Below are 18,818 nucleotides of genomic sequence, written 5' to 3' on the forward strand. Positions count from 1 at the left end.
TGTAACATCACAGATGAAATCTCTCCTGCCTGTAACAAATGTGATTTCAGCTTGTACTTTTGCAATGAGTGATGAAGAAACTTCCAGATGGAGAGGTGTAATTTGTGAGATTTTCCCTCGTCTATTCACATTGGCTTTAACTTCCATTTTAAATTACAGAGAGAATTCCCAAAATTTCAAATAGCCCCAAGAGATCTGGTGAAATAGCTAATCTCTTTCTATGAGCATGCTAACAAAAGCAATTTCTTACCAAGCTATATGCTACCCAGTGGGACTGATAATGAATCTGCATTATGGTAACCTTTATAAGGGAAGATAAGAAGACCTTTTGGGGAGGTGTATTTATTAGGTGGTGAATGTGTCTCTCTGCATGTGGATTCTTCTGTTTAGGCCCACTTTTCACTGAACTATGCCAAGGCCTTCTGTCGTTCTGCCTTCAACAACACGAAATTTATACTACCCATCCCATTACATACCACAATGTCAGTAGATATCAAACACCAATGTGCTGTAACAGCTTTCTCAGTGTTGAATTTCTCTCATTTGAAAAGGCGCTCGATTTACATCGCTGATTATGGGCTTGATACTAATTTCCCTCTAGGATTTATAAAAGAGTTCAAACTTGTGTTAACAGAGAGTAGTGTGTTTGTTTGTTGTTTGTTTGTTTATAAATTGGAAAGGGAACTAACTGTGTGCTGTCACCCAAATATAAAGAGGCAGCATTTACTGGGAGTCTCCTATAGAGGGCACCTTCACCTTATTGGAAACCCAACGGAAAGAGAAACTCAGTGGTTAGCAGAGAAATCGCTGAACCTTAAAGTCAAAAGCCCTCACTTGCTTCTGCTAACCAGTTTTCCTCTCTATGGTATCTTTGTTACCTTATCTTTAGTGGAAAGAACTGGCACTCTCTCCATAATCATGCATAGGTGCAGGCCAGTAACACTACCTTATTATTATGTTCAGCTCGCTTGTGGGTGAGCTGGAGACAGCTGTTCATATTACCTAAGAGGCAACAGATCAATGAAAGGAAGGGAAGGACAAGTTTTGAGCTGCCTTTTTGCAACAATGTCCTTTCTACAACAGAGGATATTTTTAAAGCATTGTATCAGAAAACAAAGGCTGATAATAAAGTATAATGTTTACAAAACAAACTTTTGCTGTGTTGTTATGATTACCGAGAGCTTTCAGAATAAAATTACTTAAGTAGAAACACAAAGTAAGTATTTTTTGGATACCAAAAATACCATGGGTTATAGACTATAAATATAAAGAAAATAATTGCTATTTAGAATTCTGAAAATAGACATGTGTGAGTATGTGTGTGTGTGTGTGTATGTATAAAGCAATTCCTTGAAACTGTTCCTGTGTAGCTAAACTATAAAAAGATACTTTAGTATTCTATTATTAAAATAATAATCAAACTGTAAAAATAGAAGCATATTTTCATAGAAAATATTCTTTTAAAAAATGTTCAGCATAAGTGCTGTACACATCTAGAAGACTTCAAATGCAGCATTATTTTGACACTGATTTTGAATGTCTTACATCTTATGATTGGTAATAATATTAATGTACATAAATCGAATATACATAACTTTGCACATTTACCCTTGACAATTCCTGACTCGGAGGCTTCTTTTGGACATTCAATAAGCTATCAGATTTATTAGAACACTTTGGCTAAGAAACTGATAATGATTATTCCTGAATATTAAGATAAAAAGCAACATAGAAGACAAGAGTTTATCTCTTTACATTGGCGTATAAAACGCCCATCTGTTTAGTTACTGGATGTGCCACCTAAAACTTATTATAGTTACAATGAAACTTATCAATTATACATTATGAATTCTTTACTTTCATATTGGGTGTTTAGAAGTAATTAAGTTTCCAGTGGTTACTACTGGCATACAGCACTTGGGAACATTTTTGCTTTCCTTTAAGTTCTACTTTAAATAGACTTCAAATCATTGTAAATGCATTTTAGCTATTGAAACTGGTTTGATCGTATGTCTTTTTTAATGTTTTATTCAGTCAAGGTCTAAAGCTTCCTGTTAGGACCAAAATGTTCAGACTATTGGAAATTTTAATTCCTCTTTACTAAGAACGATCATCAATGTGTCAATCAAATCTCTTACATAAAAATATAAAAGTACTCCCCGCTAAGCGTAATGTTCGAATTTATGCACTTGCTGTTATCGGTGTGTTTCAGAATCAGTCAGATTTGTTTCTGTGGGAAAAAGACCCATTTTCTTATTCGGCTGAGTCAGTTGCCTTGTCCTGGAGAATGCCTAGGGTAAGGCCCCAACCCACCTGCCCAGGCATTCCCGCCTCATTGTTGACATTTCCTGGTGTTCAGTGGTTTCTCCTACTTTGTTGCATTCCAGAGCTCAAGGCGCTTCTTTGAAGATACAAGGCCATTCAAGTCTTCTCTACTTTGCAGCCTCACTCTAAAGGGAGAGTAAATGAAAAAGCCACGCAGTTCAGACAATTTAAATGGGGCAGCAGGAGGGCTGTGCTATTGCTCTGTTGGGAATAGCTGTGAGTGATCCCTGAATCATCTCTTGGAAAAGAAGTAGAGAGTGCCCTTTCTTGAAGTCAGGATGAAAAAGGATAGGAGAAAGAGGCTGGAGGGTCCCCTATGGAAAAGCAAACTAAGGCTGGTAAGAGACTACAGATAAGTAAATGTGTTTACACAATCAACTGCTGGTTTCATGCCTGATTTTGCAAAGCACTTCAACAAATGACTTTTACTGGTAGGTGCTGCTTTTTCTAATCAAAGGAAACCAGAGATCATCACAAAAGTTGAGGAACCCCAGGGGTTTTTGCACTTTGACTAAGTTTTTAAACATCACGTGCTAGTTAAGTATTTCTCTAGATCTCAAAATCTTATCCCTGAAATAACAGTATTTCCCCAACTCTTTTTCAGGATTCTCCATCCTCATCACTCTGCCTTCCAACACCCGAGTGCATACATTTGAGCAGCAACAGAGAACACATCAGTAGCCCTGTCGGGGCATTTAGAAATTCTTTACACAGTGGTAGAAACTGGCCAAGAACCATGAGGCCAGAGCCAACTGTGCCAGTCTATTATTTTTGCACCCCTTATATATTAAGTGATCATATATATACATATATATATATATATATATATATATATATATATATATATTTCCTCTTCTTAACTCAAAAAGAGGTTTCCTTCAAGAATAGCTGGGGGGGAAAAAATAAACCACACTGAGGACTTGAATCTCATTCCTGGCTTCAGCCTCAACTTAGCTGTGAGTACAGAGGCAAGTTCTCATATTTTAACAAAACATGCCAGTTTCCTCTTTTGCAAGATGAGGGATGATATGTAAGGATGAATCTAATGGATTTGGTAGTGAGAGGCTGCCTGCAAGTGTCCGCTGGGGAGGTTTCTGAGATTGCCTCCGAGCTCCCAGGGAAGGATCTAAGAACCACTTGTGATGTCTGGCATGGTCACTGGATAGGAAAACGGCAGGAACAGACCTGCAATTTGGGGATTCGATGATCTTCCAGGCTTCCTTAACGCAAAATTTCATTGATGTTATGGTAATAAGACTCAACCGAGAGCATGTATATGAAGGTCTGATCAGGAAGAATATCTTTGTCTTCTTTACATCCTCAGGAACCAGCATCAAATCAGTACACAAAAATAGGTGTGCTTCATGTAACAGAGATTGTGTGCATTAAGGTGACAGCAGTATTAAAGTAAAGAGTACACAAACTATTGCACATGCTTCTGTTTGCTCATGTCTGGGAGGCAGAATTTCACGCACGAACCTGCATTCCTTCATCATCCATAGCAACACATCAGAATATACTGTCACTTATATTCCATTCTTTGTGAAGACCCCAATGGTCCTCTGATGACTAAGGAAAGATTTCATTTTATATGAGACCCAGATGCAAGCCTTAGTTATAGGTTTAAGATTCTCTTTTCTAGCTATTTGATCTAGTATCTCTGGATCTTTGCCTCAAGAATGTCTCTAAATTAGTTGTATATTAGAACCAATCAGAGCATATCTAAAATTTTGCAAGTCTTCAATATCCAGTTCGGAATCAAATGACCTATGATTTGAAGAATGAGCAGTCAACACAATTTGGGGACAAAGGAAAAGGGTGGATAATAGAGAAGCAGTTTCAATCACCCAACATCCAGCACAGGCTAAACATTACCGTAGCTATCCAAAAGGGACAGTAATGACTTGAGACCACTGGAATAGAAATATATCAACAAGTTTGAAAGCATAGATAATTGCCTTACTCGTCAAACTCCATAGAAGTTACAATACTCAGGGATAAATCGCAGAGATTCCTGGATGTGCTGAATCTTGAGCCAATTGCTAAGTTCTAAAAGCTGACCATCATAGGAAATGGTCTTTTTCTTGAGTTCCTTTGCTCAATACACAAGGAAGGCATGCTGGCCATGTGAATGAAATGAACTCTGGTTCAAAACCAAAATGACTTTATAATATGGGGGAAAGCAAGTGCCTGAGGATGGCAGTGCTGCGACTGTCCCCCTATGCCAGAGTACTGCTCCTAGCCTGTGCCTTGATTATGTTAAAGAAGAAAAAAGCAGCCTGTGAAGAATTCTTAGGAAATGGTTTCTTATATAGCATCCTGCCAGCATCCATAATGCTCTCCTGGAAACTGGTGGAGTGAGGGATTGATCTGGGAAAATCTATCCAAGTAAAAAAAATAACAACAACTTAGAGCCAGGCACAGGCATTCCTAGCAGAGGGGTCTTATTACTATTTGTGCCGGTAATGCTCAAAACGGTTCATTTCTAAGTTTAAAATGGGCCAGTTACTTTCTCAGAGCCATTGTGTTCATCCTTTTCCATTCCATTGTTAAAAAATGCACCTTTGTTTCAGGATTTAACCTTTGCTAAAGCTCAGGGCTGAAACAATCACAACAAAACGCCTCCCCCCTTAAAACTAGTACTTCAGAGCCCTGTTAAATGAAAAGAAAAATTCCTTCTCTCCTCCCCAGCCCCACAGCCCCTCAGGATTTTAAATGGTAATGACCAGTTCATTTGAGAAAATGGCATTTTAGTGCTCCCCTTCGCAAGCTCTTAAGGCATATGAGGTGTCTCTTTCCCGGTGATGTGCACCTCCTTTTGTTTTCTGGCATTACTGGAACTGACCTGGCATGGATCACTGGGTGAGCAGGCAATCTTAAACACTTCTCATATAAATTACTGGTTCCTTTCCAAGTGCAATTGCTCACAGGGTAATACACCATTTTACAACTCTGATAGCAATGTCTCTTCGTTCTACTGGGTTCCACACCCCCCCAGGAAATGAACAGACAAAAAAGACTGATGGAGATGTGAACCTTCGAAATGTGCAGTCTGGTTCAACCTTGAGTATGTACATACTGGGCGTTTGGGGATCCTTCAGATCTTGTATTTCCTTCTTTTCCACCTCTCAAGTCTTTTCCTGCTTTAAAAGCCATCTACAAGAACAAAAATATCAAAATGACACACTCCACACATGTGGACATTATAAAAAGCAAGGTGGTAATAAATATGGACATATACGAAAAGCTACTTTCAAAAATTTTTCCAGGAAAGAAAATAATGCTCACACTTTATGGTGCACGTTTATTAGGTAGAAATGACACATCTTGCTTCCATGCAAATGAGGCTTACCGTTAATTGAGCACTCCAAGAGTCACTGGATGCTAATGATGGCCACATTTTTCAAGCCAGCGTCTTTTTTCCCATGAACTCTAATGACAAGGTGTGTTTTTACTGACAGTTGACTCGGATCAGAGCTTGCAGTATTGTATTTCAGGTTGTGGCTCTGTAAAGCCCTGTAACTTTCTTTGAAGTTAAATAGTGTCAATCTGTTTCCATGTCTGAATAACTCTTAGAAGAGCCTGCCTGACCCAAGTCAACTCATTGAAACATACTATTTCCTCATAATTGATGTTCCAAATGAATGTCCTTTCATAATAAAATGTGCTGGAAAACAAAACAGCTTTGCATCCCGCACAAGTTGCATCATAATTAAATTTTATTTTATCCCATCGAGGCATGCTAAATGTTGAGCAAAATATAATTTTAAGTAATTTGTTTGTATTCTTATCTGTAGGAGTTGGAAATTAACAGCGTTGCTAGTTTGCGTTTACTGTTAAGCCTGGAGAGCAGAGAGATTGCTTTGCAAACATTACAGTTATTATGTCTGCAGTTGGTACTCTTTGTATAAATTATTGATCAGCCAGCTTATTTTTCTTTCTGCTTAATGGATATTATAGCATAGCCGTTTACAACGCTATAGTTAAGGTTGTGTCAGCACTTCCATTATAATAAACCCTCTGTTACAGGGGGTTTATAACTTGTTGTAAAAATTTGCTCTGGGCTGAAACTTGACATACAAGATCACCGGCTAGAAGGTGGCAATTGTTATTCTTTCAACTTAAAAAAAAAAAAAAAACTCTTTGTTCTGAAGGGCAATAAATAAATAAACAGTTTATTCTTTTCTAACAATCCTTGAAATTTCTGACTTCAAATAGAACAATTTTTATAAGCTGTTTGTTAGACAGTGACGTCTTCTTTTCTTAATAAAGCAAAGAGGAAAAAAGACTAAGATAATGAATTACAACAAGAAAGCAGTCAATCAATATAAACTTTTAAAATCGAGTTTAATACATTTCTCCTAACATCACAAAATCATGCAATAATTCACGTTCTAATATCAAACACACATTTTTCTGATGTAAGGCTTCTTCCCACCCCCATTCCCAGCCCCTTAAACCATTCATAGGTCTTAATACTGATCTTTAGAGGAAAATGAGTTGGGGGTATTTACAAAGAAAGATGCATGACATGTAGAAACTGCCTCATATTAAAAGGTACAATTGAAGGTAGAATATTTACTAGAAAGCTGGGACTTTAAATGTCTGCCTGACTTTTTGACCTTACTTCAATCCAGCCTGCTTTTCCCCTCACAATGGTCTGACTGAAGAGATGAAGGGAATTAATCTCAATTTATATTATTCTTGTTGCTGCTTCCTTTTACAATCCAACTCTAAAATGATCTCACTGTGTTTGTTTTTTTATCAAATATTTGGCGGTGCAACTCAATACCAACCCACAGATGGAATTAGGACACTTACACTGGAAGTAAAGAGTGATGGACAAGTATAACTAAATTATCAGGGAGAGTTGACTGCCTGTCATGGAAATGATGTAGTTTGGAGTCAGGAAAACAATTCCAGGATGATTTTTGCTTTCCTTTGTAATGATACTTCTCTTTGCCATTACCGTCTCTCTCCCCTGGCATGGGTTTCAAGATTTCTTAAAATATGCTCCACAACCAACAGAGTATTTTTGGCTCCATGTCACCTTCATTCTCAACCAGGAGAAAAGGAGGTGAGGGTAGAAGTTTAGGGAGAGAGAAACAGTGGTGCAAACCCTGCCATTTGGCTCTGAGATCTACTCAAACAGGAATATGAAGAGATAATCACAATATGCATTCTGTAAGCATATATATACGGTCCATGCATTTCCATGCTGTTAAACAGGTCAGAGTTATTTATAACCATTTAAAGCACTTCTTTATTAAGGACGGAAGTTTGTAATGCAAAGTTTCAGTGCTTCAAGTTATAGTGTGTTCACCTTCAGTTCCCCACCTTCTGTCCTTTGGGTAATTTATCACGGAGCTCTCTGAGCCTGATTAGAGAGTGTATCCGTGAGATAAAAGCCTTGTTCTTGTTCTTGAGAAGAGGCAGGGAATTGGAAAAGAGGGGAAGACTGTGGAAGTGAGAGTCACTAAAAGTCAGAAGTTGGAACCCTAAGTGGGGCAGGCAGAGGCAGAAAGTATAGAAGTTGAGAAGTCTGAACTTAAAGCAGTCAAAGTTTATCTGCTGAGCTGATTGGAGAGGCCGAGTGTCTAAGTTAAAAAGGCTTGAGAGAGTTACTTGGCATAATTTCTCCATCTTCAATGATTTACTACTGAGGTGCAAACATCAATTTTGGACTCTCTCCTGAGAAACGTTTAACAAAGTCAGTGAACTACTGGTACCCTGATATCTTTCTAGATTTGCCAAACTTGGATAGCTCTTTAATAAACCTCTGCCTGAAGTTAATCTCAGTCTTTTTTTTTTTTTCTTTTTCCTATTAAGGAAACAGGTCCATTAGTAAATATGCAGATGTAAAAATGATCTTCCTCTTTACTTCTCCGTTGTGATATATCTTAGAATTGTTCAGAAGTGCACTCTATTGTTAAAGCTATTTGTGCCGGGTGTGCTAATGCACTCTTTGATTGAGTGAATTAGCAGTCATAACAATCTGGCAGTCTGGCCATAGAAGTGTGCTCAAATTGATTTGTGTTATGGCTGGACTGGAAAATCTAGTGTTAGTTGTTTTTTGCCCTGGGGCATTGTTTGTACCAAACTCCACTTTTCATTTAATTTTCCAATACATTTTGAAAGATTGAAATGCTTGTGATCAACATTTGATCCACTTGCATTATTTAAAAAAAAATTCTGAAAGTAATTTCAGATTCCAAAAAACCTTGCTTTCAATTAGAGTAAACATAATTAGAGTGACGTCGTGCTCAGAATGGTAAATCTCCCTTTGAATCTATTAAGCGTGTTATCTCCTTGTCCTGTCACTGAGAGGAATTCAGTATATATCTGGAGAATATATCTGTATTTTTTCTGTGCATGCTTCTAACAGAACTTGGGAAAAACTTAAAAGAATAAAATTGTAATGAACCTTCTCTTGTTGCCTTTGTGCATATGCCCAAATTGTTTCTGTTTCACTTAGTGATGCTGTAAAAAGAGGATACTCAAAGCTTTCAGGAAATCTTGAGATATACAAGAAACATATGCAGATATGTGTTGTCTTTAAGTTACCCAATCATTTGTTGTTTTTTTTTAATATTCCATGAAATATGCATTTTTCAATCTTTTTCTTTCAAATAACTATATCAATTGCTATTTGAAACTCTGAGGATTTAAACACATGACTTATCTTGGCTTTGTCAATATTGGTATCTTTCTTACAATCTTCTGCTTTGCAGTCATTTACCAGAATTATAATGCAGCATGAATAAACCTAAAAAATGACTATTGATTACAGAGAAAGCTTTGTGAAATCATTTAGTCAGTTTCCCCACTTGAGAAATCAGTGAATAAAATAGGTCAATAGAAAAGGATGGAAAGGATGTAATACAGTGCTATGCCACCCTGGGTTATAAAAAGGGTCAAAAATAAATCCCCATAGAATTCATGATTTTATACTCATAAAATAAAACGATACTTACCAAATCCCAACTATAAATCCTCCTTCCTACAGATTTATTCTTCTTTTTTAAACCAGAGGTTTGGAAAATACATTTTTATGTTTCCCTGTTTCAGTAGAAGCATTTCCTTGTCACTGCCCCCTTTTAACCAAATAGGATGCCCTCATCATCGAGCTAAAGTGCCTGTTGTCATCCAGGTATTCACCGGGACTTGAGCTGCAACAGCTACTCTGCATTTCCCTACTGTCTCCTACAACCTCACAGCTCTTCTGAAAACTGCATTTCATACTGCACTGAACTCTGTATCCTGTGTCGATTTTTGTTAAGTAATAGATGGTGAGACCTGAGACCACTCTGTCTATTAGTTCCCATTCATTGGGATGTCGTCGGGGGCAAGGGAGGAGCGGGGAGGAGAGGGGAGGGGCCAAGAGGGGGCAGAGGGAGGGAAGAAAATACCTTCCCTGAACTGGTACAAGCTCAGCTTCAAACGACATCCTAGGAAAGAAATTAAAAGACTTCTTAATTAGTGCAGCAATTAAGCTTTCTTGGTAGCATTTTAATCAGCACAGGCCCTATCAAAGGACAAACAGAACGATTTGCAGGTCTTTGAATTTTAAACAGTCTTATTGATTTCAGCACAATACGTCTTCACAAAACACAGGGAGAATTTTCTAATATCAGTTACAGTACTTTGAGTTTTGCTTATGCAAATTGAGTGCAGGTTGGAAAAGATGAGATGGAGGAAAAGGACCTGAAACAGCCAGAGATGTAAAACAATAAACAAACGAGACAAAAGCTTTGAAAGCTAAAGATGCAGTGGAAAGAGTGAGAATTTGAAATCTCTGTGGAGTTGATTTATCTGCTGTTGTTAAATACTGTTTGCCTTAATCGTTGGTAACATTTCTCAAAAAAGGAAAAAAATGGGGGGGGGAAATAAAAAGAAAAAAGGAGAGAAAGAATCTTAAATCTTAAAATATTTGAGGTCTTTTTCCTTACTCATTTCAATTTGCATTATAAGCTTTTTCTAACCCTATTGTTTGATCAAAGGGGCAAGTGGTAGTTCCCAGAAAGGGATGAGAGAGACCTGAGATGGAGGGAGTGAGCTCCCATTCAGGTGGAGGTAATGCCCCAAGCCCTACCCAGGAACAGAGCCTGTGCTGGGAGGCATAGGATTCCCTATAGAAAATTTGGAGTTTGCTTCGAAGCTGGATGGGATTATGCCTTGGTCAGCTATTATTACTTCCTGCCTGTGGCTTCCGAATGTGGCAGGTATTGGGTGAGTGGCGGTTTAAGGAAATGTGAGAAACGAGAATGGGAAGGGCAGATTTTCAGCACTTAATTCCAATTTTTTTTCCAATTTCTGAATCTGGAATTTAAAAGGAGGAAACTATAGTTTAGCATTTCAAACTATTTCAGAGTTTATTAAAGTTGTGCATGCAATTCCAAAATAAAATTAGTATTTCAGGGCTCAATATCTTCTCCTCCTCCTCTCATTAGCATAGTAATTTGACATTTTTAAAAAAGGTAATATTTTCTAAAACGTGTAAACATTTAACGTGGTGTTTTGATATATGTGATATATATCGAATCCCTATTTTGGAGGACTGATAGGAGTAGTGAAAAAGTAATATAAATTATTTCTGAGTGTATTAAAATACACTGGCTAACCAGGCCAAACAACTGTGTAAACTTCAGCTATCTTTGTAGAAGTTTATCTACTTTTTGGCAACAATCAGTTTTCTGAATTCTTATTACTCTGAAAAGCCTCCTGATGTAACTGGTGGGACCCCAAAAGTTTAGCATCAACTTAGACAAATTAGTCAGTGGTGCCATATTTCTCTGTAGATATTTCCAGTAACTTCTGACACTAAACTTCAAAAAGTTTAGAGAATTAAAATGACAAAGGGAAATGTGATAATCATTTCAGCACCAAAATGGTAGAATTTCATTGTGAAATTTCCCAACACGGTGAACCTGATGCTAATAGTTTACTTTTTAAATATGCCCAATGCTAAAGCATTGTTTCTATATTGTGATATTAATAAACATGTGCAGGCAGGATTAAAGCCTAATTATTTAAGATTCCTAGAGATACAAACAGAGAACAAACTTGACGTATGCTCAAATCATATGTTGGTCAAGAATCCTTGAAAAAAAATAGCTCCATGCAACAAGTTAGAAAGGGAAGAAAGAGAAGGACAGAAGGCAAAGAGGAAGAGAGTCAGTCTAAACTCAGCCTAGTATTTTTAAGCACAGCTTAAAAATAGCACCCTTTCTGCCTTTACAAGTCAACTAGTGAGCTTGTTTTGTTCTTTTCATTATTTACAAAACACATTTGTACTGACAAACTGAAAAGGACTTTCCCCAAATACACTGGAGCTTCTCAAATATGAAAGAAAATGTGTTACTCAACTAACACACTGGCAATTAGCTTTGGGTCTTATAGGATGCGAGGATAGTTGTTTTCTGTGCAAGACAGGTGAATTAATTACAGAGTTTTAAGTAAGAAAAAATTCAGTGTTTTCTTGTTTTCCACTTTCTAAATCTTCCAGGATGTCCGATCTCCTTAAAAAGTCTCTAGGTAAAACAAGCATTTCTGACCTGCCTTTGAGGTGAAAGTGAAGTTATTCTGAACGATCCACATCGTGGCAAGCATTTCTTTCCACAATCCATCAGGAAATAAGAAACTGAATACAGAGGATTCCATTATTCTTAAGTGACTTCAGACTGACTTTCCCCCCACAATTTGAAAGCTGTCCTGGAATTCCCACTATCTTTAAGCTAACAAATCGCTAACAAATCATCTAATACACAGAGTAAAACAATCAGATGCAGAAAACGTAGGCTTTGCTTACATGTGAGTCTTCCTGAAAATAATTTCTTAATAATCATCAAGTGAGGGGATGTGTTTTCATTTGTATCTTATTGCAAAAATGAGCGGAGATGTATCCTAAATCCTTGAAGGAGAGCTCAGAGCGCTCTGACTCCTCTTTAAGTTGGCAGGCGATTGCTTAGAAGGTTTTGGAATAAAATTACGAGTCGTCGCGGACGAAAGGGAATATTAGACATGCAACCTAACGGTAGTAGAAGAAGAGAAGTAGATCATCTCCCTCTGCTTTTCCGATCGCCACTTCGGTGTCCCCGGCTTTTTCTCTCCGTCCCTCGCATAGTTTCTTATCCCCCCCCCTCCCCTCCTCCTTGGCTCCCTCACTGGCTTTCCGTCTGTGTCTCGCGCTCTCGGAGTGTCTGCTCCGAGTTCCTGGTTGGATAATTTGGGTTAATACTAGTGAGTGAGGTTTTTGCGGCTTCAAAGGGTATTTCAAGTTTCCGGAGCTCCTCCCCTCTGCACCGTGTGACAACAACAACTCGTCCAGCCGGCAGCCTGCACTTTTCAGCTCATTTTCTCTCTGTCATTCCCCTCTCAATCTTTGATCAATGTACTTGCCGGGGAGAACCCAAGTCCTTCAAACCTCCTCCTTTTCACCTTCATCCTTAACTTTGTGCTAGAGCGGGACCCACACAACAACAGCCGACCCTCCCCGCCCCCGCCCCCCCCCCCAAACCAGCCCCCGATCCCAGCCCCCGGAGAGGACTCGCATTTCGACTTGCGGGACACTTTTGTGCGTTTCTCTCCAGAGCGCCTCTCGCGCTCGCCCCTCCTGCGCTCGCTCTTTCTTACCCTCACCTCCTTTTTATGCCCCTTTCTCTCCCTTTCTCCTTCTCGTTCTCCCCTCGAGTTGTTGTTCTTGTTGCCCCCTAGCTCCTTCTCCCCCCTTTTCCCCCTTCCCCTCCCCGGGGTGTGTGGCAACTTTTCCCCTCGCTTCTCCTTCTCCTGTTTCCCCTTATATGTGACCATGGCAGTGCCGGCGGCTTTGATCCCTCCGACCCAGCTGGTCCCCCCTCAACCCCCGATCTCCACGTCTGCTTCCTCCTCCGGCACCACCACCTCCACCTCCTCGGCGACCTCGTCTCCGGCTCCGTCCATCGGGCCCCCGGCGTCCTCAGGGCCAACTCTGTTCCGGCCGGAGCCCATCGCTTCGGCGGCGGCGGCGGCGGCGGCAGCGGCGGCCACAGTCACCTCCACCGGCGGCGGCGGCGGCGGCGGCGGCGGCGGCGCGGGCAACGGAGGCGGCGGCGGCGGCGGCGGCAGCAACTGCAACCCCAGCCTGGCGACCGCGAGCAGCGGCGGCAGCGGCGGCGGCGGCGGCGGCGGCGGCATTAGCGCTGGCGGCGGCGGCGCCTCCAGCACCCCCATCAACGCGAGCACCGGCAGCAGCAGCAGCAGCAGCAGCAGTAGCAGCAGCAGCAGTAGCAGCAGCAGCAGCAGCAGCAGCAGCAGCAGCAGTAGCAGCAGCAGCTGCGGCCCCCTCCCCGGGAAACCCGTGTACTCGACCCCGTCCCCAGTGGAAAACACCCCTCAGAATAATGAGTGCAAAATGGTGGATCTGAGGGGGGCCAAAGTGGCTTCCTTCACGGTGGAGGGCTGCGAGCTGATCTGCCTGCCCCAGGCTTTCGACCTGTTCCTGAAGCACTTGGTGGGGGGCTTGCACACGGTCTACACCAAGCTGAAGCGGCTGGAGATCACGCCGGTGGTGTGCAATGTGGAACAGGTTCGCATCCTGAGGGGACTGGGCGCCATCCAGCCCGGAGTGAACCGCTGCAAACTCATCTCCAGGAAGGACTTCGAGACCCTCTACAATGACTGCACCAACGCAAGGTAAAGAGCGGGGGCAGCCCCGCCGCCCGCGGTCCCTTCCCTCCCGCCTCCTCACCCTTCCCTCGCTCCCTTCCTGGCGCCGCTGGCTCCGCGCGCCCGCGAGCCGCGCGCCCTGGAGAGCACGGCCCTCTCCTCCCTTTCCTCGAGGCTCGCCAGCTGCGCCCGACCTACTGAGAAGTTGGCACCTCACCCTGCCCAGATCTCACTCTTCCGCCCGGTCCGCACCTTGCTTGCCTGGGCTCAGGGGCTTGGCCGCTGGGGGGACGCGGGAACCCCAAGCCTCGGGACGGAGGGGGTGGGAAGGAGGAGGACGGTGCGTTTCCAGGAGCCACGACCCCTTGCTGGGCCGCGCCGGCGTCTGGAGACCCCTCTCAGCCGCGGCTGCCCGAGGGTGTGCTCCTTCGAGCCCGGGTTCCACCGCGAGCCCAGGGGCACCGGTGGGGTTGGTCGGCGGCGCCGAGCCGCGTCCCGGGGGTGGGGAGAGGTCGTGACCCTGACCGCAGGGTTCGGGAGCTGGAGTTCGCGCCCCGGGTGAGGGGCCCGCGAAGAAGCCGCGGGAGTGGGCCCCTTCGGGGTCGGGAGGGGAAAGACCTCCGAGGCCGAGAGGCCCAGGGCAATCCCGAGGGACCCACAGCAAGCTCAGCCCCAAAGCCCTGAGGGGAAGCCCGCTGAGGGGAGGGGTCTGTGTGTGCGCGCACGTGTGCGTGTGTCCGCCTGTGAGCTTGTGCAAAGAAGATAAAGGGGTACGTTAGCCCCGGGGCAGATGCAGGGAACCGGCAGGTTTCCTTCTGTAGGGGGAGGTGACCGGGTGCCTGAGACTCTTGGAAGCTGAACTGGAGAGATGAGGAAAGAAGACTATAGCGCACACTCTCGTTCTCCAAACTGGTTTTCTTTTTCCTTTTTTTTTTTTTTTCCTCCCTCTTCTTCTTCTCCCCCCCCCCCCCTTTTTTAAGGTTAGCTCACGCAATGAACAGGTGCAAGCTTTGCACTGGGATGTTCTGCAGACCTGTATGCCCTTTGCCGTGGCTACCACAGCCGGGCAAAGCGCGCGAACCCTGGAGGCGGAGGGACCCGGTGTCTGGCTGGACCGGTTTTATGCTAATGAACGATCACTGGGGGGAGGATCTACCGAGAGGGGGCGGGAGTGGGGTAACTTGTCAGTTTCTCGGGGTGGAAGATCCTTCCACCCGCCTTAACAGTTCCGCCTCGTACCCGGTTCGAAGCAGAGGGAAAAGTTGAGAAGCCGTTGAGTGAGAGAGTAGGGAAAGTTGGATACTAGAAGCGGGCGCGTGGGAACTGCGCGCAAAATTTGCGCAGACACTTCGGTACCTTCCAAACTAGTTTTAAGACTGCGAGAAGGAACGGAGTTTTACTCTCTTAGGGTGGGTGTCCACTGGTAGTGCTAGGGAAACTGAGGTGGGAAGGAATGAGAGGTAGAAAGAGACCAGAAGGAAGCAGGGTGAAAAGTCCCTAGCCGTTTCTTCCTTGGGAGACTTCTGATTAGTGCCCAGGGAAGGCTGTAGGACTGAAAAGGCTTCAACTCCAACCCTGCAAATGACTTATTCTGACCCAACCAGAAACTCTGTTCCTTGTTTGCCACTTTTTTGCATGGGGGCATGGGTGTGGGTCTGGGTTTAGAATCTCCATTTCTATTATTTTTGGGTGAATGCTGAGAGCGTGCATGTGTGTAGGCGCGCGCACGTGCCCAAGAGTATGGACAGGTGGCAGTAAAGATTGAGGGGTAATCTTGATCACTAAACGTCATTTACTGAGATAATTGGAGTTCTTGGACGTCCAGACGATAAAATATTTGCCAACAATCTATTGTTAAAACTACTGGGATCAGGGTAGAAAATTGTTACAGAGTTGTTACAAAGAATGCTAGTAGAAATTTGAAGCCAGTTCAGATAGGATTGTTATAAAATTGTCTACCTATCCAGTAAATTGGGGAAGAGCTACTGTTTTTCTCTTTAGTAATCAGACCACTTTGCTCTTGAAATCTCTTTGTGTGTTTCTTACAGTACATACTGTACTTGATAATTAATGATCATTTCACATAACACAAAAGAATTGTTAGAGAAAACTTCCTTCAATGACAGCAACGCTATAATCAACGTAAAGCAGGTAGTGTTACATCTTTTACAATTATTCCCTTGATTTTTTTTTTTTCCTGAAATTTTTGCTTAGAGTTTGGAACTGAAGTCCTCACTATATGGTTGGAGAATATTCCTAAAAGTTATTAACAAAAATGTTTTAATTAGTTTCTTTTCCCCTGCAGTTAGCAGTAGCTCTGGAGTTTAAACTTTCACAGAAAGATAAGTCCAATGGAACTGTTTTATCCTTTCAAAAATATTTCATCACTACTTTAATTATATTTCCATCACCTGGTCATAATACTTTACAATTTATTGTGTTATTCTGAAACTCAGTTTTAGGTTATTTTTAAGTTAAACGTTCGTTTGTTGATTTCATCTTGCATTTTGATCTTTTATCAACTACAAGGCTTACTCAAACCTATATACATGCAAATACTGCAGTCATTAACCTTAGAAAATGTGTAATTGGAGATCTCTACCTAGGTTTTCCTAACTCTGCCACTGACTAAAAAATAGAAAACTTATCATTGAATTCTATCTCACCAAAACATACTGTGTATATTGTAGTATATTATTATTTTAATGATAATTACAAGTGTTTCTGTCTTATTTCTTAACTTTGAAAGCCGTACCTACAATATCTTTTATCTTGAATTTACAAAACTAAAATTCCTTTTTCCATTCAAGTCCAGTTTACGCCTTTGCTGTTAAGATCCCTTTTTCATTCACCTAGGTATATTGATTCCTTTCATTCTGGTTTCTTTCTCCTCTGGCTATTAAAGAGACTATCTGAAGGAATAATTTATGCAGAAGATAAGACAACTGAGCAGAAAGGCAAACTATATAAAATGCTATATACATAGTGTGCAAGAAACATCAAATATTAGCACTCTCATCTTTTCACAGAACATATATCTAATTCTGTCTCTTAATAGCATTTAGATACCAGAGAATCTGAGAAACCAAAATGACGTTAAGGGAAAAAAAGGTTCATAACTTGCTCAAAGTGGCTCAGTAAGTTGGTGACAAACCTTAGAGTGAATTTAATTTGCTTGAGGCTATTGCATCAGTATGCTATCTATAAAAACTAGAATAAATGTTGAAGCCATCTGTCACTTCCACAAGGAGATGAAACAGAGACTATCACCTGCTTGATAGTAAAGCTAAAAGTAAGAGTCTGAAAAATGAGAGAAAATGTTAGGAAATATGTTTATAAAAGTTGTCAAAGGACAAAGTCTGATTTTGATCAGTTTCCTTCAATTATTATTTTTAAACTAAACATTAGTTGCATGATCTTGGCTGGTGCAACAGAGGTCACTTAATTAACTGGTAACCAGTAAACAACAACAACAAAAGAAAAGTAATTATGTACATGGTCAAGTCTGTGTTTGTATGAGTCAGTAGCTTGTTTGTTGATTTGGGATTAGGATTCAATTTTCTGTGAATTCAGGTAATAAAAAGTGACTCTGCTGTATTTTGTCATCTAAAATTTTTATTTTTTGACTATTGCCAGAAGGTGATTTTGTCTCAGGATCTTTCAGATCAGATTTGGGTCTTATGTAACCCTGGATTTGTGCAGTTTTTAACTTAAATAGATTCCAGTTAATTTCATCAGACATTTTATATGCATATAGATATATTCGCAAACAGTATTCTTTTGTCTTAAAAGTCAATACCATCCATAGACAGCAAATTGAAAGACTTTTCAAGTCTTTTTTTTTCTAGGAGTGATATATGGATGCAATTTTAATACAAGAAGTATAAAATATTTTCCAATTCTTGGTTCTGTTTTTTGTCAGGACTTTTAATAAAGATGGCAAACTGAACCAGTCTATAGTTACTGAACATTTCCCCCGTTACATGTTTTTCAGTGGCACGGACTTCTGCATTTCTGCATTGGTAATAGAAAGTTTCAACACACATACAGATTCACTTCTAACAGATAATTACAATGCTTGGCACAGATAAATTAAAAATTACTTCAAATGAAGAGAGACTATGCTTTTGAAGTTTTTGTATTACAGCCGATTAATGGCTCCTATAAAGTCAAATGTTTCATTTTATAACATTTCCTAAAGATTATGACATAATTAGAAGAGTAAGGCCTAAAAATATGAAAGTTTAAGTTTGGTTCCACCACTTATTTCTGAATATTTTTAAAAGGTTTGTCTATTACAGTTTAATAACTAATACAGAAATAACATCTAAGGCTATTCTCACCTAAGATTTACTTTGGTCTATCAAATTATACTGCATTCATGCAAATTCTTGAATTATTTGAGTATTTTTCAAACCTGTTGTTTTTCTTGGAGTTAGTCTCCAATGATACATACAGTCATTATTGTAAAGAGTGCCCACAGTTATGAGGACGGTTTACTTTCTGAACTGCAAAGATGTCTAGTTAATGTTCTGAGATACTTATTTTGATTTGCACATAGGATATTTTATTTTGTGAAGCTACAAAGATTATGTAAAATAAACAGACTATTTTGTTTCAGAGTTCCCTTCCTTTCATAAATTTTTTGTATCCCATTTAATACAGAATTTGTAAATCTTCGTCTTGTTAGTCCAAATCTGCTGTTATTTTTTGTTTAATCTACATTTCACGGAAGTTGCATATAAATTACTGAGACCAATATTAGCCACTCTCCTTCTGCCTCAGTACCTCCCCCAACCTCCTGATATGTGACACCCAATATTGATTAAAGTCTTGGCTGGATTTGAGCA

The 18,818-nt window shown here is 40.9% G+C and overlaps 1 protein-coding gene across 1 annotated transcript in view; it reads left to right on the forward strand.

Moving 5' to 3' along the window:
* Positions 1-12,374: 12,374 nt before the first annotated feature.
* Positions 12,375-18,818, forward strand: part of DACH1 (dachshund family transcription factor 1) — a 423,382-nt gene continuing 416,938 nt past the window's right edge. The window contains exon 1 of the mRNA XM_045080637.1: positions 12,375-13,995. Within this exon, the coding sequence (XP_044936572.1) occupies positions 13,133-13,995 (863 nt within the window). The 5' untranslated portion in view covers positions 12,375-13,132. The remainder of the gene's footprint in view (positions 13,996-18,818) is intronic.

Source organism: Mustela putorius, unplaced genomic scaffold (genome assembly GCF_011764305.1).
Source record: "Mustela putorius furo isolate JIRA1106 unplaced genomic scaffold, ASM1176430v1.1 tig00000480_pilon_pilon_pilon, whole genome shotgun sequence".
NCBI classification, from domain to species: Eukaryota; Metazoa; Chordata; class Mammalia; order Carnivora; family Mustelidae; genus Mustela; species Mustela putorius.